The sequence below is a fragment of the Equus quagga genome, unplaced genomic scaffold (genome assembly GCF_021613505.1).
Source record: "Equus quagga isolate Etosha38 unplaced genomic scaffold, UCLA_HA_Equagga_1.0 203_RagTag, whole genome shotgun sequence".
In the NCBI taxonomy this organism is placed as follows: Eukaryota; Metazoa; Chordata; class Mammalia; order Perissodactyla; family Equidae; genus Equus; species Equus quagga.
In genome coordinates, this window is record NW_025798627.1 from 9166080 (window position 1) to 9187448 (window position 21369).

The 21369-nt window shown below is 40.9% G+C and overlaps 2 protein-coding genes across 2 annotated transcripts in view; both read right to left on the minus strand.

The window, feature by feature from the left end:
• Positions 1–7452, minus strand: part of LOC124233475 (ankyrin and armadillo repeat-containing protein-like) — a 66119-nt gene extending 58667 nt beyond the window's left edge. Inside the window, exons 1-2 of the mRNA XM_046650591.1 lie at positions 7188–7452; positions 4739–5374 (exon numbers count right to left, since the gene is read on the minus strand). Of these exons, the coding sequence (XP_046506547.1) occupies positions 4739–5339 (601 nt within the window). The 5' untranslated portion in view covers positions 5340–5374; positions 7188–7452. The remainder of the gene's footprint in view (positions 1–4738; positions 5375–7187) is intronic.
• Positions 7453–10505: 3053 nt separating this feature from the next.
• On the minus strand, positions 10506–19957 carry LOC124233502 (asparagine synthetase domain-containing protein 1-like). Its single transcript, XM_046650647.1, has 5 exons — positions 19871–19957; positions 18037–18090; positions 13809–15364; positions 13339–13520; positions 10506–10857 (listed from the first exon to the last, which is right to left on the minus strand). Exons 3-5 carry the CDS (start codon positions 15270–15272, stop codon positions 10572–10574), a joined length of 1932 nt encoding a protein of 643 aa, XP_046506603.1. The 5' UTR covers positions 15273–15364; positions 18037–18090; positions 19871–19957; the 3' UTR covers positions 10506–10571.
• Between the last annotated feature and the right edge of the window lie 1412 nt (positions 19958–21369).

Consider the following 21369-nt stretch of genomic DNA (forward strand, 5'->3'; position numbering starts at 1 on the left):
GGTCTGGCGCTTGGCCCTGCAAAATTTCACAGTGATGCTCCAGGTGTGTTGCATGATGGGGCACCTGTACCTATTGCTGCTGCTACCTCTGTGAGTTTTCCCTCTGTTGGGGTTTTTTGCTCTAACAGGTCTAGTGTGTGTGCTGCTTGGTCATTTACCAGTGTTTGCACTATACCACTGTTACAGTGCCTGAAGCATGCTGATGCTGCTGGTTCTTCAGCAGACTCCCAAAGTGCAGTGGAGGGAGAAGAAAGTCTCTGCTCCTGGTATGATGCTCATCTTTGATGGCCCAGCAGCCAATATCACAAAGTGCTTTGGTGTAAACACACACAACACTTGTCCCAAGGCACACGGTGGTGTAGTGAGTGGATCTGGAAAGATTTCCAGCTTCATTAACATACAGTGAAAGGATGTGAGGCAAAGAGAGCAGTCAGAAGACAGGTGCAGTGGGTAAGGCTAGAGAAAAGAGTGTTCTGTATCAGAGTGTTGCAGTGGGGACAAACCAAAACAGATGATTTTGAGATATTTTAGAGGTTGAATCACAAAAGTCAAGACATGGGTTCCCAGCCAGGAAAGGAGAATTAAGTAGAAATGTCCAGGATTGATATTTATCTGATATGTATCAACATGGCCACACTGGTTGTTAAAATATTGAAGCCTTCCACATTGCTTGGTCAATTGAACTGCTATAGCCCAGAGCTCTTTGAATGCCTCCCCACCCTGGGATAGCCTAGAAAGCTCCATGATCCAGCAAAGGGTACAGATAACAAGCAGGAGGTCTCTGAGACCCTGTTTCAGCATTATGGCTGATGTCTGTTCTGTTGTCGTGCTGCACTGGTGGTTAAATATTTTAAACATCACCCTGAAAATGTAGGCAATGGAAAGAAGACAGCACTAGTTTCTGGGTGCTCACCCACTCTCCCTACATCTTTTTTTTTTTTTTTTTGGAAGATTAGCCCTGAGCTAACTGTTGCCAATCCTCCTCTTTTTGCTGAGGCAGACTGGCCCTGAGCTAACATCCACGCCCATCTTCCTCTACTTTTTATATGTGGGATGCCTACCACAGCATGGCTTGCCAAGCGGTGCCATGTCTGCACCCGGGATCCAAACCGGTGAGCCCCAGGCTGCCAAAGTGGAACGTGCGAACTTAACTGCTGTGTCACTTGGCCGGCCCCATCCACCTACATCTTGATTAGAATGTTCCTATGCATCTCTGATCCCCTCAACCAGGAGCACCACTGTGAGGGAATTCTTATGGAGGATGGCCTCAGATATGATGGACAGCTTGGACCAATAGACCAGATGGTGGGTCATGAAGTTGCTTGATGTAAGTGAGTTTGTCATCAACTAAGCAGGAGCCCTCTATCCTTAGTTATACAACAGGACACGTGCTCCCCTGCCATGGCCATGTCTCTTGTTTTTATTGATGCTCTCACTGGATGATCCAAAGGATCTTGTGACCTTAATATGTGAAAGGCTCCTCAATGTGTACCTCTAACCCTGATCACTCTCCAGAATTTGACTTCTACAATGGAAATTTCCACCTAGATATCTGAATCTAAAAAAAACTCTTTGTTTCTTTGCCAGTCAAATCTGTCACCTCCGGCCTTGCTTGACACATGCCAGATTGGAATCATGGTTCATTGTCCCACCTCCTCTCCAATGAGAGTCCCAAGTAATCTTTGTAAAAAGGAAGAAAAGCAAACCCAATTTTTGTCGGGATTGTCAAGGCTCTAACATTGTTGGAAACCACTATCCATTCCTGCTGATCCTTAACCTCCACGGAGCTCAGATCTTCACAAAGCTCCTGCCATCATCCCGATCAGGAAGGGCAAACCACAAGACTTAGTTTTCCAGAGACATCCTGGCCAATTCAAGTACATGAGGACATCACCTGGCTTGTACAATGTTCCCTGCCATCTACTAGTGATAAGCAAATGGATTACTGGACAACTTCCAGGATAGAAGGGTTATCAACCATTAAAAGGACTTCTTAATTTAGCTACATTTTATCTACATGACCTGAGCTAGCCTTGGAAGTCCTAAACTAACAGCAATAATAGCATTTCTGGGTGAATGCTTTAAGACTTTGACCATGCCATGTTCTCTTCAAGAAATGCATCTACATGATGCCAAAGTGTCAGTGGCATTTAAGAGGGAACTACCAGACCAGTCATTAGTAGAATTCACCAGATATTAATGGCAATATTCTGCATTTCTTCACCCTAATCACCCCCAAAGTCCTGAACAAGAGAGGATTTATGAGGTTCCAGTTTCAGCCGTACTGTTTTAGAAGCCAGGGACCCTCCAATCCTATATAACTCTGGACCTAGCCAGATGGTATTAGTGCTGATTCCACCAACACCACAGATTGAATAATTCTCTCCCAGAGGAGAAGAATTTCTACCTTAAACTCACCACTCTTAGAGTCTGCTCTCAACAGAAGTCGATTACTTTACCCTGAATGAAAATGAGAGCTATTAGCTATCTAAACTTTCTTTGAGACATAGAGGTACCATTTTCAAGAGACTACTGCTTGCTGCTACACTTAGGCCACCTGAAATAACACATCTAGAAACCCAACCCAAAGCAGGTGAGTCAAGTTGTGTTACTGTCACCAAGCAAATCTTATTCTCAGGCATTTGAACTTCACAGCAGTCCAGCCACAGAAACAGTAAAAGGCATAGTTGGCAAACAGACGCTTTTGTGGTTCAGGTCCTAACCAAGATTCAGAAGTGCTCAACAGTGCGCAGTGCTGAAGGCGGTGGTGGGGGAAGGACTACCCAATTGCGGCCATTGTACCTAGACACCATCCTTACTGGACACTTGGGGACAGTCAAAACTTTGAGTATTATCTACCTGTGATACCCTTGCTGAGGGCTGCTCCCTCAGTTTACAAAGTTCCTCTGGGACACGCATGCTAGACTTAATCTCCAACGTGATCCACCGGTAATGGTAGAAACTCTCTCAAGATGTGTGACACCCCTGCTCCATGTAATTACTCATTAATTCAATTCAATTCATTTAATGCAATTTAATAAATATTTGTTTATGCCTACTATGTGTCAGGCACTGTTTTAGACACTAAATGTACCAGGATAAACAAGGCAGGTAAGGACCTTTTTTTCATGGAGCTTACACTTAAGATTACTGTTTACTTTTTCTTAACATCAGACTTATTTTTGTGTCTCAGCAATAAATAAAAGCTAAATGAATATTTGTAAAATGAATAAATCAATCCAGAGTTCTTTATAAACATATATTATGTACATGTGTGTATATAATTTTTGATTTAGCTATCAATGACAGAGAAGAAAAAAATATGGAAAGAAAACCATTAAACAATTCCATGATACTAACTTACCATATTAACTGCATTAAATATTCAAATGATCATAATACTTCTACATTTTATTGAGAACGTAACAAACAACTACTTTGGTTTTCAAGGTATTTTCTTCAGTAACCAGATTTACATTGACAAACTAAAGTTTTTTTTCAGATAATTTTCTCAATTATATGTCCATTTCAGATAAATGTGGTTCATTTCCACCTGATTTAACATTAAAAGCTTCTATTAGCTCTATTTAGCTAAGGGAAATCTGGCTAATTAGGGGAGAATATTAATCCTTTTCTGCTTTAGTAAGATTATGCAAAAGCTTCTTGCCGTATTAAAATTACATATAAAATAAGTGCAATAAAGATTGAAAATATTATATTTTTGAATATCGACACCATAATGTGCAACCAATTTACATGCACTACACAAATAAACAGATTTGTTCTCAGAATAGCTAAGAAAGGAACCATTGGGGTGACATTTTATTCCTGAAGGATGAGCTGTCATCCTTTTTCAGTTTCAGATACAATAAAATCTATATAAAATCTATCACCATGCTCTCTCCTCCAGTCAAGTGACATTCCAATATATTTTTACCAGAATTGAGGCTTATTTTTAAGCCTGTGCCCACAAACTCTGGAAATCTATTTCGAAAGTGATTAGATATATTTTATTAATGAAAGCAGTTGGAAACACTGTCCGGGGCACACATTTCCCATTTCACTCCCCATTCCACTTGGCCTGCTGCAAGGAACTATGGGAAATTTCTTTTTTAAAAAAGCTTCAATAAAAAATTTACATATGCTGAAGGAGATGCACCAGGACTTAATGGTATCTATTGCTTATTTACAGGCTTTAGAGAAGTGTGGCCCTCAGGAGGGAGGAATTAAAGTTAGGTGAATCAGGAATAAAGATTCAGGAAACCAAAGCTCGGGTTGCTGATGCATGTCTATCTTTAACTTCAATTTTTATATCTGTCACATTTGAGGTTTATAAAAACGGCAAAGTGCATGGCTAACCAATCTGGCAATCATTTTGTTTTCAAGTTTGGAGATTTTTCTCATTGCACTCCAATTCTACTCTTGGCTCTATTACTGATTTTCCTAGCTAGGCCCTGTAAGACAAAAAATATAAACTGAAAACTCTCCATCAGGTTATTTTGAATCTGATACATTTTGCAGAAACTGGAGATTAAGATGAAAGCGGCAAGATGTTTGACTTAAAATATAATTCTTGGTGACACTGAAAAAAATTAAAATTTTATTGAAAAGATTCTTAGGAGTTTAAAAGATCTCTTTTAAGAAATGCAGCTAAATACATAAAACTGAGCCCAGATAAATTACTTTCAAATTTAAAAAATGGCTTCTAATAAAAATAAAATGTGTCAAACTCTCTTACCTGCTGAACTAAACTCTGCAAAAATATCTCTGTTTGTTTGAGGCTTCCCATCTGGATCGATGTCCATGATGGTACGCCACAGTTCAGAGAATCTGGCTCGTTTTTCTTTGGGCATGTATATTCCATGCCATAGTGCTTTCAGCATGTAGTCAATATTGATCAGAATTTGCCCAATTCTGGTATCATAATAAGCTGGAGGTAATTGACAAGAAGAACTCTGATCATAATTAGCTTCTAAACTGATTGAAGGAATTTGATTTAAGCAATAAATTCCAACAGCCAACTCCCTTATGATCTGATGGACTTCTCTATAGTCTAAGAGGGCGGTGGGGTCCACAGGAGTCAGCAGGATTGCAGTGGAAAAGCCGACATTATTCATTTGAGTCATAATTCCACAGGGGACGTCAAACTGAGAGCGGACATCTTCTTTGGCAGACAACCAGCTAACTAGTACAGTAGTGAGCAATTCTTGTACTTCACTCCGATCATATTTTTCAAAAAAAGCAGAAGCATTTCTCTGTACTGTTAAATTTTCCAAGTAGGTTTCTTCCTCTTGAACTTGATCAAATCTAAGTAATCCTTTCTTGGGCAATCTTAACATTTCTAATTAATTCTATTGTGTCCTTTTTGAAGTTTCTGCAATGAAAAAAAAGGAAAAGACAAGCAATAAAATTTGCCATGGTAATGAAGCTAGATCTCTCGAGAAATAAATCTGTACCTTCATCTTTATTAGATGAATTCTTTTATGGTCAACCATTACATTTTTCAGACTTTTTGTTTTTTAACTTTTTTTATTGAGGCATAATTGACATACAACATTAGTTTCAAGTGTACAACATAATGATTCGATAATTTGTATATATTTTGAAATGATCACCACACTGAGTCTAGTTAACATCCATCATCATATATAGTTACAGAATTGTGGTGAGGAAGATTGTCCCCACTGTGCCAGTCTTCCTCCACTTTGCACCTGGGATGCCACCACAGCATGGCTTGATGAGCGGTGTGTAGGTCCACGCCAGGACTCCAAGCCCACAAACCCCATGACCTCCACCGAAGCGGAGCCACAAACTTAACCACTATGCCACCCGGCAGCCCTGAGAACCTTTAAGATTTACTCTCTTAGCAACTTTTAAATATGCAATACAGTATTATTAACTATACTTGCCATGTTGTACATTGCATCCCCATGACATTTATTTATAACTGGAAGTTTGTACCTCTTGACTTCCTTCATTCATTTTGCCCACCCCCAACCCTGCCTCTGGCAACCACCTGTCTGTTCTCTGTATCTATGAGCTTGGGTTTTTTTTTTTAGATTCCTATATATTAAGGTCATACTGTATTTGCCTTTCTCTGTCTGACTTGTTTTATTTAGAATAATGCCTCAAGGTCCGTCCATATCGTCGCATATGGCGAGATTTCATTCTTTTTTATGGCTAAGTAACATTCCATTGTAAATGTACACCACATTTTCTTTCTCCATTCATCCATCGACGGACACTTAGGTTGTTTCCATATCTTGGCTATTGCAAACAATGCTTCAGTGAACATGGGGGTGCATACATCTTTTCAAGTTAGTGGTTTTGTTTTCTTAGGATAAATACCCAGAAGTGGAATTGCTGGGATCATATGTAGTTCTATTACATTTTTCAATCTTAAACTAATTGCAGCGTAAGAAAGTTGAAATTTGATTTAAAACATTTAAAACTGTAAAGTCGTTAACATTAATCATGTCCTACTTTTCAACAGAAGTCAAAAGATACTAAGAAATATGTCAAAAAGAAATTTAAGTTTATATATGAGAAGCTACTGTTGCATACCTATTCTTTTTTGTTGGAGAGACTTTTTTGCATGTTTATTTTGTTTTTAGGGGTTTTTTTAAGCAAGAAAAGACTTGCTTAAAAGAAAAGGAAGGACAAGAAGTGCCTGCTTAACTTTCCATTTCTGTGCAACTGAATGCCTCCCTGTTCCTGGAATAACAATAACTATAACGACTATTCATTGAGCATCGACTATTTGCCTGGCTCTCTATACACAATATTTTATTTATTTCATTTAATTGTCCCCTTATACAGCAGCTCCCAAAATTTAGCTCGCATGAAATCACCTGGGGCCTGTTCAAACAGATTGCTGGACCCTACCCTGGAGTTTCTGATTCAATCGGTTGGAGTTAAGGCCAGAGAATTTGCAATTCTGAAAAGTTAGAGGCGATGCCGCTGCTGCTAATTCAGCAAGGCACTTTCTGAGAACCCAGCTCAAAGAGAGGCGTTGGTATTCCCGCTTTATGGACACAGAGATGGGGACTAAGAAGGCTGCAGAACGTGCCTAAGGTTTCACATCTTCAGAATCAGAAGCAACCCAAGTCTGTCCCTACTCAGGTCCAAGACCTGTGCCCACACGGACACGGGAGAGGGGAAAGCACAAGGAAAGGGAAGAAACCTACTTTGAAACGACTGTTTTCTTGTCTAGGACAGGGAAGCTGCGTCCACGCTGCTCCCCGGAGTATTCCTGGGGGCCGCGGACAGTAATCGTCTCCAGTGGCTTCTCGCTGGGCCGGACCCCACCGTGAGGAGCCCCGCTGCGCAGGAGGCGGGGAGCCGCCGCGGGGAGGTCCGAGCGGGGGTTTCCTGAGGCGAGGGCCTGGGGAGGCCTCCTTGCCGTCCGCGGCTCACGGCCAGGCCCGACCCACCGCCGCCCGGGCGCGGGACGAAGTCATTGGTCCCGGGGCCGCGCCCCAAGGGGCCCCTGTGCTCAGACCTTCCCCTACAGATGCCCCTCCCTCCCTCCCCAGGGAACTCAGTCCCACCTCCTGCTCCCTGCGCTGTGCTGCTCTCTTTCTACATTCAGGATTTGGCTCTGCGGAAACACAAAAACGGAGTGGCAGAGGCGAATGCGCCAGGCTGGGAGGTAGTCCTGAGTTGGAATCCCGCCGCCATCATTATTGCTTCATTCAACAAACGTGTATGGAACGCTTATTATGAGCCAGGCACTGTGCTAGGAGGTGGAGACCCTGGGCAACAGGGCAGACAATTAGACAGATGATCACACGACTATATTTAAACAGTATGATAGGTGTAAGATGTAATGGCAGCACATGAAGGAAAGCTAACCAAGACCAAGGACCGGGAAAGGCCGCCCTGAGGAAGTGATCTTTTAAGCCGAGCCTGGAAGATGAAAAAGAACTACCCAAGCGAAGAGTTGAAGTAGCTTTCCAGAGATAGGGAACCACAGGTGATGAACTGAGCTGAGAAGAAAGTTGAAATTTTTGAGAAAGTGAAGAAAACCTTGGATAGAGAACAAGAGAGATGTGGGCACAAAATTAGGCTGGAGTGGTAGGTGAAGGCCAGTTCATGCAGGCTGCTGGGTTAATGGTTTTGAACTTTATTCTAAAAGTTTATGGTGGGCTGGTGGCAGTAGAGGCAAGGTGCAGGCTGAGCGGTGGCAGTGGAGATGGAGAGCTGGGGATGGGTTTGAGAAGTAATGAGGTGGCCTATTGGTAACAGGTTAGATGGGGGTGGAGGGTTGAAAAAGGTGGTGGTCTAGGTGACACCCAAATTTCTGTCAGGAGCAACAGAGGGTCATGGCAGGAGTGAGAGTTCAGCTGTGGACATGTTGACCTTGATGTACCTGTGAGAAAACCAAGTAGGGGTGTCAGATATGCCTTAGATATACAGGACTGCCTAAGAATGGCAACTTGGGTTAGATGTATACACTTGGGCAGGCTTAGGGTACTGAAGCCAGGGGAGTGGCTGAAGTCAAGAGAGAACAGAGAACAGTCGAGAACCCAGGATAGAGACCTGAGAAATTTAATATTTAAAGGTCAGATGGAGAGGGTGGTGTCCAAAAAGAAGACAGAGTGAGCAGTCAGGAAGGCAGGAGGAAAACCAAGATTGGTCTCAAAAGCCAAGAGAAGTGTCTCACGAATAAGGGAAGGGCCAACATCTTTGGATGCTGCTGTTAGGTCAAGGGAGGTGAGAACTGAAACTTTTCCACTGAATTTAGCAACATGGAGGTTTTTGGTGACTGTTTGGGGGGAGAATTTCTCTTACTCCAACCATGTCATTATTTTACCTGCTATAGAGGTACTGAATATTAGTAAATTTATGATTGCTGTACCAGGGCAAAGGATGTCAAAAAGACACTGCCTTCTTTAAGAGATTTGCATGTTTGTCCTTACAAACAATCTGTGTACATGCCTCTACTTAAAAGGTTTTTGTTCTGGTACTCAGATGGTTTGTTCTAAGTGTCTCAAATCTTGGGCAAGATTGTTCCTTTGTTTAAGGATTAACATAGAACTTCATCCCAGAGTTTATGGGATTGAATGGCCAGAAGCTTGTAAACAATCAGGCCCTCTGGCGACTGAAAAAAACACACACACACACAAACCACGCAGAGAGAGTATCCTGCTGGAGCAGATACCCTAGAGTTCAACTGACTAAATACATGTAAAGCTCACGGAATAGTGCCGGGCACATGGTCAGCTCTATATAAATAATAGCTGTTTTTAGAATTAAACTATATTATTATTATAAAACTAGTGTTATATTCAACTCTATGGTGCTGGGCAAACCTCTTAGTTTATCTGCTCCTGATATGAGCAATGTCAATTTAGTGCTCAGGATCACACAGACACTTGAAGTTGTTTGCCTTCAGGTAGAGGGATGAGTTATTCGGGTAATATCTAAATCTGATTTGAACATTACATTTACCGGGGAATAAATTCAGGGCATGTGAAAGTCTTGCCAGGCTTGTCAGTATCCTAAAATTCCTTTCCTACTATGATTATGTCCAGATCCAAAAAGGGTGTCAGCCCTAATTGGGGATAGATCCCAGTGACCTGGGTATGGTGGACACAACTGAATAACGTGGGTGGATGTCAAGTTGGAGTGGAGTAGAGTGAAAAAGTGGAGAGGTGAGTGTGGATGGGAGGCGAGAGGTAAGCAGAGAAGATGTAGGACCAGGGACATGCATTTTAAATTGGTATAGACCAGAACATTTTAGATGATGATAGGAAGGATTCTACAGAGAGGAGGCTGAAGATACTGGAGAGAGAAGATCATAAGGTTCCTGAAAGGCAGGAAGGGTTGGGATACAGAGAACAAGTGGAGGCACAGCGTTTTGTTGGCTGGATCGACGCATTTCCCTTTCTAATGGCAAGAAGGGGGAAAAGGCTGGGGCTACCTACAGGTCAGTTAGAAGTTCTGGTGTTGGAAAGTGGGGGCAGTTCTTGGCCTGACGAATCTGATCTCTCTGTGAAAAGCCCATGTCAAGAGCTGAGAATGGGGCAATGAAGAAGAGGCTGGAGATTTGTGCGACAGGAGAATGTTTAAAACAGTCTTCAAAAGTTCTCAGAGTGGGCAAATGAGCTGCCTAAAGAGATGTAATAGAAGCACCAAGTATTATTGCTCAGGAGTGTGAATCTAAAGCCAATTGTATAATTTCTCTAAACCTTAGTTCTCTTATCTGTTAAATAGGGCCCTGCCTAAACCAGGCCCCAGACAACAGCAATAACAAATTATTTCTGGATGTAGCCACCATGAAGAGTCAGTAAAAGCTGCCTTCTTTTAGTGTTGCTGGCAGGACACTACCATGTAAGAGCTCAAAACAATGTCAGTATTACAGTTTAAAATATTCAAGATGTTCTTTCAAATATAATCTCTCTCTCTCTCCAGTGTCAACTTGACTAAATTGGTTATAATAAACCATATAGTTAAGTAAAAAGCCACGTAATGAACTTTAAAACCACTACATTATACAATAATAAAGCAGCACAGTGTTTTATTTTTCTATTATCATCATTCAGTAAATGTTGTTACATTGTAAAATATTATGTTTTAGTCTCCTTTTCAATAGAAAGGTTTTCTAAGGAAATGACTTGGAGCCGTCCACATTTATCAGATGCCTTTTCATTATTCTTTTCCATTTTTGCAATTCTGGATCCAAACTGCATGGCACGTTTCGGCAGAAGAGCACATGCTGTTAGACCAAGTTCCACTGCTGCAAGACGCAAAATTAGTTTTTCACCAATTCCACGGGGTAAAGTCAAGTTTGCCTTTTCCCAAACTGGTAGGGAATTTAGAAAGGAGACAACACTTTCATCCAGGAAAGGAAATCTAAAATAAATAGATAAATATAACCAGTATAGAAAAATAAAATCAATGTGTTATGATTTTTTTTTTTACATTTTATTCAACATGTTAAAATTTACAATAAAAAATTAATTTTGGGGAGGCACTACTTTGCTCAATTAAAATATTCTGGTTATTTACGCAATTTTACAGCTAAAATTCAATCACATTAAAAAGGTATTTCACAACACGTGACTGATTTTAATACATATGCTACAAAATAAATTTTGCCTCAATAGATAAATAAATTAAGTCTATGGTGTCAAGAAATAATTTCAAATTGTTTCTCAAGATATCCTTTGGGGATGCCTTGAAAACAAGCATGGTCTTCAGTGAATTATTCAGTCTCTGTCTGCTCTTTATCATGTCCAAAGAAACTGAACTTTAGGGATAGGAAACCAATATAGAAGGGCTCTACAATCTTGACCTTGTGAAACATTTACCAACGGTATCAAAATCGCTTCATTACACTTAAACATTTAAATGGTGACAAATCGGTGTAACAAAACAAAGTATGAGATTAAAAAAATAACTTTCTGGGGCTGGCCCAGGGCACAGTGGTTAAGTTCAAACATTCCACTTTGGCAGTCCAGGATTTGCTGGTTTGGATCCCAGGTGTGGACCTACACACTGCTTGTCAAGCCATGATGTGGTAGGTGTCCCACATAGAAAGCAGAGGAAGATGGGCATGGATGTTAGCTCAGGGACAGTCTTCCTCAGCAAAAAAAAAAGAGGAGGATTAGCAGCAGATGTTAGCTCAGGGCTAATCTTCCTGAAAAAAAAAAAAGCAAACTTCTTGACCTTTTGGCTTCCCTAGTTCCAATAAAATTCTGTTCTCTTTTGTTTAACATACTTTAAGACTACCCCCCGAATTCATCAAAATGCAAATACAGTTACATTAGTGTTGTTTCATTACATTTTATTCTAGTTCAGAGCAATTGGAAGGGGTAAAGGTATTTGTTAAATGGAATATTTTATAAAAATGAATTAATTGTAAAAACAAATTAATTTACATATAATAATCTATTAAAATCTATTAAAAAGTAATCTATTATTACTGTTAATACGTATGCCAAAATACATAATAAATTGATTATTTAAATCTAGCCACCACAATGGCATTTGTTAAACCACAACTCTGTATTAGCTGTTTTAGACATTCTTCATATGCATTTCTACCTGAGGGCATCACACGGGGCCTGCAGAATTAGCCACTTTTAATGAATAAAATAAACCCCCTTTTCTCTGACCTAGCTGAAGAAATGGATTTAATTTCTCTTTCTCTCTCACACACACCCTTAAAAGAGAAAACATCTTACAGACTGCGTTGGGGCATTATTTATCTCATTATAAAGAAATTTTGAAAATTATGACAGAATAATGATACAGTAGACAAAACTGTGCATGTGTCAGAACTGGCAACCTAAGAATGACAAGTGCGCAAAGCAGCCACAGTTCAGTGGAAGGAGGACGACTGACGCAGAGGCAGCAGCAGTGGCGTCTCAGAGCAGGCAGGCCCGTGCAATAAACTGCCACTTACCAGATTAACCCACTTCAATAAATTTCTGCTTTTTCTAACTAAATGACACATCTTCCTTTTACCTTTAATGCTTTAAAAAGCAATGTTCAAGCACTTGTTTACTACCTTCAGACACACACTGTAGGTAAAAATAAATCCCCAAGATTAAAAAGAGAATATATGTAATGAAAGCGCCTTGATCTCTTTGAAGGTTCTGGGTAATCTGTAACATATGACTAAACCGTGTTTAAAAAACTTTCAACAGGGGCCAGCCCAGTGGCACAGTGGTTAAGTTTGCACACTCTGCTTCTGCTGCCCGGGGTTCGCTGGTTCGGATCCTGGACGCAGACCTACGCACCGCTTGTCAAGCCATGCTGTCGCAGGTGTCCCACATATAAAACACAGGAAGATGGGCACAAATGCTAGCTCAGGGCTTATCTTCATAAAAAAAAAAAAAAAAAAGCCCAAAAACATTGAACAGACGGGAATCCAGTACTAGAACCACCACTTAAGTCAGTATAGCTCTACACACACAGAAACGTCTTAGAGACAAAGCCAGGTTCCATAACATGGAGGAGACAGCCTGGGCACAGGGTCTACGCCCTTACTGGGAGGAAAGCAAACATTTAAAACGGAACAAACCCTTTAAATACCCTCTCTCAGCGTTTCACTACCTCAGTTTTACAGTCTTTTTCACTGTAGTCTTAAAAGCAATCACATCATGGTATCATCTCTGAAAATTACTGAAAAGGCATTTCCTGGAGAACGGGTTCTGGAAAACTGCTGCTCTGGATCCTCCGCAGCTTCGCTTCTGACTGACTGTGTTTGTAATAAAAGCCAAGATATTATTTGAACAGTCTCCAAAAAAAAAAGTAACCTAAAAATCTCCTTTTAGAGTTCACTGTTTTTAAAAAATTACCCAGTAACACTCAGATAATTAAAATTACCTTGCTTCTTTTCCATGATCACCAATAACTCTGTCATCACGACCAAGATTTCTAGAAGAGATTCGACCCAGTTCCATCTCGAGCTCCTTATTCAATCCTTCCAGCCCATGAGTCTGAAAGCGAACGCGATGACGAGAATAGCCTGCAAGCTGCTCATCGGCACCAATTCCAGTCAGCACCACCTAGAAAGGGCGAAAGAAAGCCACGTGAGAAGGGTTAGCTCCATCCAGTGAGGAAAGTAACTAAAGGCAAAGCTTAAAGAATTATCACCTCAAAGATAACATTTCCAGAGAAAAAACACAGGACAAAGTCACAAAATAGTAAAATATGCCCAATTTTTAAAAGTCATATATACAGTGTTATAGTTTAAATGGAACTAAAATATGCTATATTCTGGCAACCTAAATGGTAAAAGCTTTAAGGTTAACATTAGGTCTCAAATTCTTCCGAGCAGAAACCCCGGGCCATACCTTTGCCGTGCTCTGATACGATCTCACTCCATCCTGGGTCACTAACCGACCAATTCCTCTAGAAGCGAACCACACTGCACAGCCAATGCTATCATCCAATACCGTATCCAAGGGCTGAATTAAATGGCATATTCGAGTTGTTCTGAAGTTTTGCAGTTCTTCCAGAGAAACATTAATTTCAACAAAATTCCAAGTCCGGGAAGGGTTAGCGGCCTGCAGCTCCTTCAGCCCCGCTCGCCCTGTGATCCGATCCGGTACCCTGAACTGTTTATCAGGACTAGCAGCAGCAGCAGGAGCAACATTTTTAGAGGATTCTTCAGAAGGTATTTCACAACGATTTTCCTGTTTTCCACTTTTCTTGTTAAAACTAGTTGGTATGGTCTTTTCTTTAGTCATGAAAGCCACATTGAGAAGATCAATTGGTTCATCTAAAGGAATGTGACGGTCAGCAAGGGTTGCGATAACCATGGAATCAATACCCCCAGAAAACAGGATTGCAACATTTGCTTTCCTATCACAAGTTTTGGAAACTTCACTTGGTGTCAGGTTTTCATCCCTAGGTAAATTCAAGACACGTCTCTTGACTGCGATACTCAGGACATCGATGAACTGGTGAACTATTTCCTTCCTGCGTCCATCAGTAAGAAAGACCTCAAGGGTCTCTCTTGTCGGTGGGAGACAGGAAATGTTCCTACAGTGAATCTCAAATGGAGCCTGTGGCAACATCATATTTAAAGGAACGACAGGTTCTTCAAGACAGAGTTTGGCTTCATTTGCAATCACTGAGACAAATGTTTGCAAGTTTGCTGAAATTTGAGTCAGGCTATTAACACATTCTTTGATAACATTTTCCCTGGAAGTACATTTCCAAGGATACAATTTTAAAACTACAGATTTGGAAATGGAAGTAGACTTGAGGTCAATTTTGAAAATACCAGACGCTGGAACTTCCTGCCACTGACTGGTTGCTCCAGAGGTTTGGGTGCCAACTGAAGAGAGGCAAAAACTCTTGCCCAGATTACTAAAATGCCAAAGTAAGCTCCGGCGACCAAAAAAATCCCTACCAAACCACAAATGATGACTAGATGCTTGATAATATATAAAAGACCACGGACCTTGGACTTGTGAGAAGAGTGACAAAACATCAGATTCATTCTCACAAGAGGAAAGATAATTAAACATTATTTGAGTATCATTCTCTTTAGCTTCAACCTTTATTCCACTAAAGACTTCTCCGTTCCACAGGAACACATTGCCTCTTTCATCTTCCACAGGCTGGGCAGTCAAAACACCTCTTAAGTGGAGGACATGACCAGAAAATAAACACTGGTAGTTAGTGTTAGACTTTAACAACTGCTTACTACTATTGGGTCCCCGTCGTTCAAGATTATACCGCAAATCCTCTTTCCAACCTTTGCTGAAACACTCAGCAGAAAAGCTTACAGAACAACAAATGCCGCACATTGTTCTGTGAAATCAAATTGACTATTTCTTGATTTTGGTCTTCTCTAAGTTTTCTATTTCTTGGTATTCTTTTTTCAGCTCATCTAATATATCTGTGGGGGGAGGGGAGAAGAAATATTAAGTAAAATAAAAATTCTTGGACCTTTACCACGTAATTCATAGGGCAACATAGGCTATTTACCAAGACTAAACCACTTGAGTATATGCACCGCGTTAGTGTGAACAGTAATTTACAACAAGCTTCTAATGACGGAAGTTTACCTCGTAGGAAAATAGTTTCTGCTTATCTCATGGTTATTCTGGCCCTGGCACAGGGCTACGTATTATATATATATATACCATCTTATTTAAATCTCACAATTCTTTGGAGGCTCAAAGTAATTCACTCAAAGTCACAAAGGTAGAAAGTGGTAGAACAGTTTTTCATACCTAGATCTGTCTAAGACTCCAAACACGTTAATAATTACTGCTTTCTAAATGCATCTTATGTACTTTTAATTGCTTTTATTTTTACTGTAGACTCATCTTTGGAAGGCTTAGTGGAAGAAAAACCACTGCATTAATTTTATTAACTGGTACACCACCCAATATATTTAAACATTCAGATATAGATAGTATAATTCAGGCGCTACCATAAATTTCTACAGAAAGCCTACAAAAGACTTTCTGTGTGTTTCCAAATAATATACCAAAGAAACTTACTTTTGCTTTCAGAAAGCATTTCTGTTCGGTCTGCAAGAAAGAATATGTTGCTGTTCTGTTGCTGCCTATACACTTTCTGCAAAACATAATTTAGGCTAATATCACGATTTGATCGAAAAAGTAGATGTCCAAACTCTGAACCGTGTTATTGCTTATTCTTGAACTTTAGTAACGTGCTCAGAACAATCCCTTAGCAAATGCAGATAAATAAACAAAAGTCATCTATTACCCCACCATCTAGAAACTGCTACTGTTAACACTGAGGTGAACCTCTTCTCTCTCTATAGCATATACTACAATACAGTTCCTATTTAACAAAAAAGGCTGCTCCTATAACTATAGACTTATAATTTGCTTTTATCAATGAACATTATATTGAGAATACTGTTTCTCAGTAGTGTTCTTTTGCAACGTTACTATATGAGTATAACATATTACAGTTTATTTGGTGAGTTCTCAAGTTTTAGACAGTTGTCACCAACTTTTCACTACTATGAATCAACATTGTGATGAACATCTTTGAAACTAAATCTTTGTGCATTCCCATGATTCTCTCCTAAGTATTAATTCCTAGAAATGGAACTGCTGGGTCAAAGTGTTACAAAGTTTTAAGGCTTCAATAAGACATTCTGCCAATTTTCCCTCTAGAAAATTTGTATTAATTATGCCTTAATTTCTAATATTCCACAAGTGACAGTATCAGAAATGTCTGACTTGTCAGCTACCAAATTATCTCTTTTTTAAAGATTGACACCTAACATCTGTTGTCAATCTCTTTTTTTCTTCTTCTTCTTCTCCAAAGCCCCTCAATATATAGTTGCATATTCGAGTTGTGAGTGCCCCTGGTTGCGCTATGTGGGACATTGCCTCAGAATGGCCTGATGAGTGATGCCATGTCAGCACCTAGGATCTGAACTGGCGAAACCCTGGGCCACCGAAGTGGAGTGCGTGAACTTAACCACTCAGCCACGGGGCCGGGCCCCTCAAATTATCTTTAAAATGCTTTAAAGGGCTCAAAATCATTTCTTCCTGACCTTAAAATGTAATTATTGGGGCCAGCTCCATGGTCTGGTGGTTAAGTTCAGCATGTGGGTTCATGGGTTCAGATCCCAGGCATGGATGCACACTTCCTGGCAGCCATGCTGTGGCAGTGTCCCACATATAAAATAGAGAAAAATGGCAGAGATGTTAGTTCAGGGCTAATCTTGCTCAGCAAAAAAAAAAAAAAAAAAAAAGGAAGTAATTTTTGATAATATAACTACACATGAAGCAGTAGCTTGCTTGTTATGAATACATTAGTGGAAATGGCATTACGTAATTATGCTAAATACTTGGAAGATTTGTAAAACACTTTTGGGGGGGGAAGTATTTATCCTTTTTGCTTTTTCAACAATTACCCACATTCATTTAAAGAAACAGTTCCTCTCTTCTCAATATAAAACTCATTTCAAAAGAAAACACCAAATTCCAGTATAAAGTAAATAACATTATTGATTATAGCTCAAAGACACCATACTACAATCTGTATCATTTGATTCAAAGGTAATGTGAATTGCACATGATGGAGAAAAGATATCATCAACTATGATTAATTTACAGATATCTATATGATATATATATCTATAAAATCTTGGATGCTTTTCGCTGTTGCAATTTAACTAAAAAGATGCTGAAATCTTTTAAGTTTTTTTCACTTTTATTTATTTATTTTGAGGAAGATTAGCCCTGAGCTAACATCTGCTGCCAATCCTCCTCTTTTTGCTGTGAGGAAGACTGGCCCTGAGCCAACATCTGTGCCCATCTTCCTCCACTTTATACATGGGATGCTTAACACAGCACAGCTTGCCAAGTGGTGCCATGTCCACACCCGGGATCCAAACTGGGGAACCCTGGGCCACTGAAGCAGAACGTGCAAACTTAACTGCTGCGCCACCGGGCCGGCCCCTGAAATCTTGTAAGTTTTAATATAAATATAAATCATATGATTCTTATAACTTCACTATATAGTTAATAAGGTATAATGAAACCTCCCACATACTATTCAGTTACTCTAATAACTCACCCTGTTCTTCTTCAGGTTAGAAAGTTCATCCACAACAATTTTTTGTTCTTTAATCTATTGAAATAAAGAAAAACATCTTAAACCAGAGGTTTTCAAAGTATGCTCAGTGAGGGCCCTTTAAAATTAGAGATGGGATAAGGGGCTATAATGGGCAGTCTGTGACTTCAGAGACTCCCTTCAACCACAGTCTGTGTGGGGGTGCAGGTGGGGCAAAGTTGGAGGAGGAAACAGTGCTCAGACTTGTCAAGGGTTAGCCAGCCCACTGAGCCCAGCCAGGGAGTCTGGCGTCGGTAACCAGCATCCAGGCAAGGGCCGAAGTTACTAAACAAGGTTTATACCTTTTATTTAAAATAAACAAGATGCACCAAAAGTAATACTAGTTTTTCAATGATTTCTTTTATGTTTTAGCTTTTTTTGGGGAAAAAACCCAAAAAACAACCAGCAAATGGAGTGAGGGGTTAGTTACTTTTTTCCCCACAAATAGCAATGCTTTTCACGATTTATGTACTAAACGGTGCAGCCAGACATTCAGAACCAGCAAGTAGTACTAAATGCCTACCTGGGGCAGGAAGACCCATCACTTTCCATGTTTGCTTCATTCCCCTTTGTATCTCAAAGACCAGCACAATGCTGGCACTGCTCAACTAGGCCTCACTTTTCATTAGTAGGAGAGAGCTCAACTAAGCGGAAACTAAGTTTTTTTCCAACTCTTTTCAGTAAAGGTCGTTATTCTTTGAACGTGCCTGATTACATAGTGTCAACAGTGCCTCTAAAAGCAGTTTTTATAATCTTTGTCTTACCTCACATGCCTCAGGGATCTGTCATACATCAGTCTAAGTGGCTTGCTATGGTGGTATCCAGAGTGGGCTATGCGGGGTTTGAAAATTCACCCCCCAGAAGAGTGTACCCTTGTGTCTCTCCAGTTGACAGGGCAGTGACTGACCAGATTGAGTCGCATTCCATAACCGAATGTATAACCTCCTTGAGAGCTATGTTTGAACACTGCTTTTCCATTCACTTTAGGAATGTCTGGTATACATTTCACTTTACTTCAAACAATGAAACTGTGATAAGAGGGATTAGACTCTTGCCCAAAATGTCACTGTTAGTTTGGGACAGAGCCAAAGTAGACTGTAGGACATCTAATACCTGAATAGCTATAACCATCCCCGTCTCCAATATATTTTTAAAGGTTTTGTCTTTTTATGGCAGTTAAGATCTCGGTTATACTGGCTCCCCTCCCCCGCCTTTTTTGGGTGGAGGAGTGACGATCAAATACGAGTTTTAGGATCATTGCTCTGGCTAATGCGGAGGAAAGAATGGAAGAAGGTAACGATGGATGACAAGAGATCAGTTGGGTAGTCTTTGCGGGGTTCCCGACGGTGGACCACGGTGGCTGGTTTAGGATGGTGAGAGTGTACACGGTGAAAAAGCGACATATTTGAAATGAGCCTTAGAAGCAGAACCCATAGGACTTCGTGATGGACGTCAAGGATGGTTCCCAAATCACTGGCCTGGACAACTGGATGGTTGGTGGCGACATTTCCTGAGATGGAGAGTATCGGCAGCGAATCTAGGGTGAGCAGTATTTCTAAAAGTTTAAAGCGTAGAGAGGAAAAATCCTAACCAAATCTCCGCCCCACTGCCACCTGGGTCTAATTTCGGGGCAAGCTTCAGGGTCTCCCTTAACTGTACCTGTCCAGTGCGACGAATAAAAAGAGTCAAGGAGTTGGACAAAGCCGAGAGTGGTCCACGCGGCCCCGGCGACCTTCCCTGGGGCTGAGCGGCGCCCCGTCCCGAGCCTGCGGGCCCTCCCGCCTCGTGCCACACTCACCTTGCTGCTAAGATCCTCTTTGTGAGGGGCCGAGCTGTCAGTAGGCACCAGCCCGGCGCCGTCCTCCGGGAGCGCCCCCCGGCTGGGCATCTCCACGGAGCGAAGCACACCACTCACGCACAGCTTCGGCTGCCCCGCGGCCTTCAGCCTCCTCAGCCCCAGCGCATGCGCACTCCCAGCGGCCCCACCTCCTCGGTTCCCCTGCACCCTGGGTCCTACCAATAGGTTCTGCACACTCACTGGAGCGCCTGCGCAGTCCCAATCTCGCGTTGGAGCAGTTCTGCGCATGCGCACAGATGCTTAGGGCGCGCAAGAGCAGAACCTGGGTGTGAAATCTGAGAGTTTCCCGAACGGTCCCCTAGCGGATCAGAAGTGGAAACACTGCTGTGGTCTGTTCAGTCCCTCGCATCCAGTAGACTGTGAGTTATATGCGCCCCCCAGTGGTAAATATAAAGAAGAGAGGCGTGGTAGAAATACACTTAATATTTATTATCTAGGCAAGGATATGAAGCTAGGCACAGATTTAAGGGATATATTGTTGGCAACGGAGCTGTAGAGATTTGGTAAAGTTTTTGTTAACTTATTAGGGTTAAAAGATAAATACAGAATGCCCAGTTAAATATGCATTTCAGATAAATGAATGATTTTTCAGTGTATGTCCCATGCAATATTTGCAATATCTCGCTCCAATGAGAAAAATTATCCAAAACTTGTAAATAGGCAAGAGATTACTGAGTGTTCTTTCAGAGCTTTTCTGGGCTTGACTTTCTATTGACTGGGCTATTTTACAATTCTGTAGGGGCAGAGGTTAACTTACAGCTTTTTGTCTGACAGAGATGCAAGTAGTTTCTATCTGGTGAGCCAGATAACCCTGTAGGTTATGACTTGTTGTTCCGTAAGATATTAAGCAGTTTTATATCTAACTCTGCAATCCTATCCTAACATTTCTTTATTATATATGCCTAGCTTCTCATAATCTCTGGATTGGTCCTAACATCTTACCTGTTCCATCATTAATTAGAGTTGAATAAAAATTTGACATATGTTCATTTTATATTTGCATGAGAGACATTTTACATTTTTGAAAATTATGCTTTAATATAAGAAATCTCAAGGTTCCATGGAGATACCCAAGTGGGCATACGTGATGAAGCCAAACTGTATAGCAAAAGAAGTGTACCTTATGGGTTAAGCCCAGGCATTTCTTTTATTGGTTCTTACAGTAAATCCAAAGTGATTATAGAACTGTTTACTGTCTTTTTTTTAAACTTTATTTATTTATAGATTTAAAAAAAATTTTTCCTTTTTCTCCCTAAAGTCCCCCAGTACATAGTTGTATATTTTAGTTGTGAATCCTTCTAGTTGTGGCATGTGGGACGCCGCCTCAGCGTGGCCCATTGAGTGGTGCAATGTCCGTGCCCAGGATTCGAACCGGTGAAACCCTGGGCCACCGAAGTGGAGCACACAAACTTAACCACTTGGCCACAGGGCCGACCCCT